The 5,192-nt window shown below is 41.3% G+C and overlaps 1 protein-coding gene across 1 annotated transcript; it reads right to left on the bottom strand.

Annotated features, from left to right (window-relative positions):
* Positions 1-1,866: 1,866 nt before the first annotated feature.
* On the bottom strand, positions 1,867-4,905 carry LOC110591186 (zinc finger protein 474-like). The gene is made up of 2 exons (XM_021702078.2): positions 4,731-4,905; positions 1,867-2,018 (listed from the first exon to the last, which is right to left on the bottom strand). The coding sequence occupies exons 1-2, from the start codon at positions 4,903-4,905 to the stop codon at positions 1,867-1,869; spliced, it is 327 nt and encodes a 108-aa protein (XP_021557753.2).
* Positions 4,906-5,192: the final 287 nt, after the last annotated feature.

Here is a 5,192-nt window from a genome sequence, read left to right as displayed (position 1 = left end):
CATGATAAAAAAATAAATAAAGTCTAAAGTTTAAAAAAAAAAAGACAGGGCTGTTCAAACTTGGGTTTTCACCTCAGTGTAAGAGAAACCCGGACCAGCAGGCAAACTAGAAGCATACTAAGATTCCCATTTGCCTTAGTTACAAACACTGGATAAAAAAAAAATCACATTTGGCAGATCTTTTGTTCGCATAGTTCATTGAGTTCATGATGAGATGAGATCCGTATGTAGCATACAGATAGCACTGGGTACGAGTGGGAGTTTGGGATCCCGAGAGTCGCGAGTTTGCTTCCCTAGTCCGTCCCTTGACTCAAGCTCAGCGTGACCTCGAGTTAGCTTGTTACCTATTTAATTATCAGTTTCTTCAGATGTAAAATAAAGATAACCTCTCCTTGTAGGCTGATGGGAGATTTATACACACGGCAGTCTAGGGAGCTCTAAGCACAGTCTGACTCAGTACTCTTAACTAGGTATTAGATGTTGTCATCTTTGCTAGCGAAATGAAAGAACTAAACCATCAACGGTATGAGATGTTATGTCTTTCTCAAGAGGATAATCTTCTTTGAGGGTAGCTAAAGACTATTTTAAAGTTAATCTCTTCCTTTGGAACAGACAAAAAAAAAACAGCAACAAATGATTAGTGCAACTATCTTAACTAACCTCTTACAATACAGTGATGTGGGACTAAAATATTAGGTCCAATACATCTGCTTGTATAACTTGGAGCTGACTGTGCTGTGTTAGGTCATGAATTCAAGGTCTGCAGCAACCCAGTGGATCCAGGATGGCTCTGAACTTCAGCCATAAAATGAACAAAGATCCCGAGCAAAACTGCCGGGAGTCCGGGCAAAGCAGCGCTGTCCGGAGGAGCAGAATTTCCTGGGCAGAGCACCTTCCTGACCCTGGCCTCCGCCCAGGAGCGCCTCGCCTCTATGAATGCACGTTCAAGGTCTAAAATACAGGGCAGTTTCACAAGCCATTGCCTGGGCAATGGGCGGGGAGGCACAGGACTTCCTGGCAGGCTTTTAGATCTCAACAATAAAACACCTATCAGCCCCTCGGAGACCCTGGAGAACTCTCTGGACTTCTCCTATAGAAGGAAAGAGCTAACCTCCACCCATGTGATGAATCGCCCTGTAGAAATTTTCTGACATACGAGACTGGCACCAGTTCTGAAATTTCACTGTAGCATTTCCCGCTCTTGGTAAGGGAGTAGGAGTTAGGCACGGTTCTAGTACTTTAACTCTTTAGCTCTTTTTTGAAAGTCTTTGCTGCGCAATGATTTTATAGAGAAAGGAAGATTCCCAATCAATAGCTCAATTAAAAGCGTTTCCCTGGGTGGCACGTTATTTCAGAAAGCACAGGGATGGGAAGGAATCCAGCTTTTCTTGAGACTAAGGAGTTGCCTGAAATTGCCACCTGAACCCTCTTGTTCCCTGAATAATAACAGGCCTAATTGTGAAATTCAAAAATCTTGCTCAGGAAAAGAGAAAGGAAGAAAAACAGCAACAGTTGGCTCTGAAATTTCCTGGAGACAAAAACGCCGGCCCGGAGGAGGTGCAACCCACTTGCAATTCTGCCGGACGGAGCGTGACGCCCCGCCCCCCACCCGTGTGTCTGCGCGCATGCGCACAGCTGTTCGGTGGGGGGGGCGGGGGGGGGAGGCAGAGCGTCGGCCCACCACGTCATGGTCATGGCCACGCTCGTGCCACCGGACCCCTAAGCTGGCTTCCCGCGCTAGACAACCTTGAGTGGTTTCCAGGGTTTCTTGTTTCCTCTCTTTACCTCCTTTTCCTCCTTCCCTCCATTACCCCAATCTCTCTCAAAAGAATCTTAGTCCTGTGACACTTGTGCTGGGAGAGGGCTTTACTTGGCGGCTTTTGGTTTACAGGATCGTTGGTGAACAATCAGTCTGTCTGGCAGGAAGGTACGCCCACAAATATTACAGGGAACCAGCTGGCTCAGGGCGCTGGTCCAAGCAGCTTCATTTAAGGCATCGAGATCATAGAAGCCTTTGGCTGAAAAGTTAAAAAAAAAAAAAAAAGAGGAACAAAAAGGAAAGAAAAGAAAAAGAAAAATGGTAAAATGGATCAGTTTTTATTCTGGAGAACCATACTCTACTTTTTATGGAAAATATTTTCAGGAAATACCTGTTGACTGAGGCTTTTAAACAAATCGTACTACTTTTGCCAAAAAAAAAAAAAAGTACCACTCCCTCTTGCAAGGGTTGAATACAAAGTTAGCTATGAACCAGAGACTTTTCACTCCTTGGATTTTAAAAAGGGGAAGACATTGTTTTATGTGTTATGATATGCATTCTTCACTAATTATTAACATCTTTGCTTACACATTATTATCTTGCAAATACAACTTTTGGCCTTCTTTCAATTGACTCTAAATATAAACTTACAAAGGGAAAAGAACATGCATTTGTGTTTTCCTCTTCTGTAATCCCTTCAGTGGAATGTTCCGAAAAGCCAAAACTGACAGTCGAGGGTGAATTTAGGATGAATGATATCCTACAAATGTATCATCTCTTCAAGGCCATAAACTTGGAGATTCTTTAAATAATTAAAGTGAAGAATGCAAACAGAATAGTTAATCTGACGAAAAGAAGTGTCCTTAAGAAAACAACCAAGACATCTGAGAAATGTATAATCTTCATTGGCAGAGCATAGGATAAAAGGCATATGGCTTTATTTTAGAAAAACAGTGTGGGATTTAGCTTTAATAAACCTTATTTAAATAGAATGGCTTTAGTACATTAAATTGACTGTGTCTTCAAATCGCCCCAAATAGGTCCCCTTAAGTGTAGCCAGGCACTCAAACATAAATTGCATACTTTTCTTTTTATCATTTTCACAGCAAATATTTCCTCATTAAAGCCCAGGCAAATCTCCTGTGACTTCTTCCTAATGGTTCACACAAGCATAGCAAACTTTAGATTCCCATCCTGCTCCTCCTCATGTTCTTTATTTTACTTGATGGGAAATTGAACCCCAGCACAACCTCATTTTTCTCCTTTGGACAAATCAGTATCACTTTCCATACGAATGTGTATTTTGAAAGCTTTGAAAACTATTGAAAAAGGAATGGCACGGACTTTCTCCTTACTCATACCATGTAATATGTATTCAAAAATTCCAGAGTATTCATTGAGTCTCACTGGCGATGATTCATCACATTGCTAAAAGTTTTTGAGCAGGGCTTTGACTTTGGATCTGGAGGAAGGGTTGTTTGGATTCCATGACCATAGTAAGTCCGTGGGGGTAGAAATGAGAATGGGAATTCTCTCTGCCTCAAGATGAATGACACCTTCAGAAACAAAAACAGCATGGCACCCAGAGGAAGACTGCAGGGAAGTACAGTGATAGGGCCTACCATTTCCACCTGTGGCCAGTAAGAGACCAATGAACCCCACCCAGGGCCTTCAAGCCCATCATTTCTCTCTCCTCTTCGAGACTCGTGATCATTATGTTCAGGCACAGAAGGTGATAAAGTCAGAAGTGAAGAAAACAGATTTTTGACACCACAGAGAATTGCTAGGAGACAGTTTCAATGAGGCAAACAAGGTCTTTGTGGGCAAATGCTCTAATATCAGTGGATGGATGTGTTCATCTTGAGCCCTTTTCCCACCTGAATGATGAGTCCTCCTACTCTTGGCAAGGACTGAATAGTCGGGTTCTAGCAGCCTCTAGAACTTTATCATGACAACCTAGATTCCACTCTGTGGGTTGTTGGAGAACTCTCTTGGGTCACATTTCTGACAAGAGTGCTCTGGACTGATCGATACTAAATGACTTGGAGGTACCCTTCAGTTATGCAAATCTACAGTTACAGAATGAGGATTACTAAATTGAAAGATACTTTTCTTAAAACCAAGAATGATTTTCCTTTGAGGCGATCCACTGAGAAAGTGACGATGGTAGAAATAAGATTAGCAAGTCTGAGTTGGCCTGGCAAGCATTCTCTGAACTACTTTGTTCTCACCCCAAATGAGCAAGCAAAGGCTCCATAAGTAGGCCACACACGGAAGTTTATGGGGTTTCATTTGGCTTGTGTGGTGCTTTACAAAGCATTAATTGCAAAATTTGAAAGATCTGGGCATTGCATATCGATTTCTGGATTTACAGTTTCTTTTGTGTTTTCAAAAAATATGCCCACACTGGGCTACATTTCTTAATGGTAACAGCAGGAAGCAGGGGGCCGTGACCTCCTTTAGAGAGAGTCGGTATTCTCCCACTCCCCATGGTCACCACCCTCCCTTTTGTCATACGTGGACTAATTTATTTAGTTTTGCACCCTGGCTGATGGACCCTGCAAACTGTGAGTCCGGTACCCTGCTCTGTGAACACTAAGACACATTCATATTTGAAAACATGTCTCCAGGTTCCCGCCAAGATTTTTTAAGCTTCATGTTTTTTAAGTATAAGTTTGATAATATATGAAAGTAACTTTTGGGAAATACAGGGAATGCCAGTGGGTCTCTCTCCTTGCACAGTTTTGACAATAGTGTCTTTACGTCTTAGCATCTGAGGCCCTTTGGTCAGGCATTCTAGAACTGTTTTTCCAATTTGGTTATAATCAAGACAGTAAATGTTGCTGGTTGCAGTTATTTGAATAAATAAGAAGGAATACCTCTCCTCTTATAAGTTCAGAGAGAAAAGTCTCCCTTTACAGACTCAAGTGTTTTTTTGTTTTTTTTGTTTGTTTGTTTTCCCAAAACTTACCTGTAATGGTCCTGACTTCTGGTTTTTTAGGTTCTGATCTCCTTAACTCTTTAGGTAACAAGTTGTTTTCATTATGCCACTTTTTCAGACATTGTGGTTCATGGATGGCAATAGATTTTGTTCCATATTCACGACCACAAATGTAGCAGATAACTGTTGGTGGACGCCTTATCATTGTTGGCTACAAGTAATATAAAATATCTGTTAGATAAAGTGCAGGTGTAGAAATTACACTTTAAATTATAATACATTCACATTAGCTAGACAATCACATTTTTAAAAATTCCAACCAGTCAGGTAAATTGAAATTTTTTTGACAATGAAGAGAATAAACCATGTCATCTGAGTGACTGGGGTGGGGGTGAGGGTGTGGAACGATAGGAGATAAAGAAGAGCTGACCAGAATTCTACAAATTGGTACTTTATAAAATGTGTTTTCTCATTTAATTTTTGATTACTTAT

Source organism: Neomonachus schauinslandi, chromosome 7, assembly GCF_002201575.2.
Source record: "Neomonachus schauinslandi chromosome 7, ASM220157v2, whole genome shotgun sequence".
Taxonomy (NCBI): domain Eukaryota; kingdom Metazoa; phylum Chordata; class Mammalia; order Carnivora; family Phocidae; genus Neomonachus; species Neomonachus schauinslandi.
Note: the sequence above shows the minus strand (reverse complement) of the source record. Positions and strands in the feature narration are given on the sequence as shown.

Coding starts and splice junctions, on each gene's coding strand:
- LOC110591186 (XM_021702078.2), bottom strand. CDS start 4,905: ATGATAAGGCGTCCACCAACAGTTATCTGCTACATTTGTGGTCGTGAA. Junction 2,019..4,730: donor AGAAGTCAGGACCATTACAG/GTAAGTTTTGGG, acceptor TTAACTTTTCAG/CCAAAGGCTTCTATGATCTC.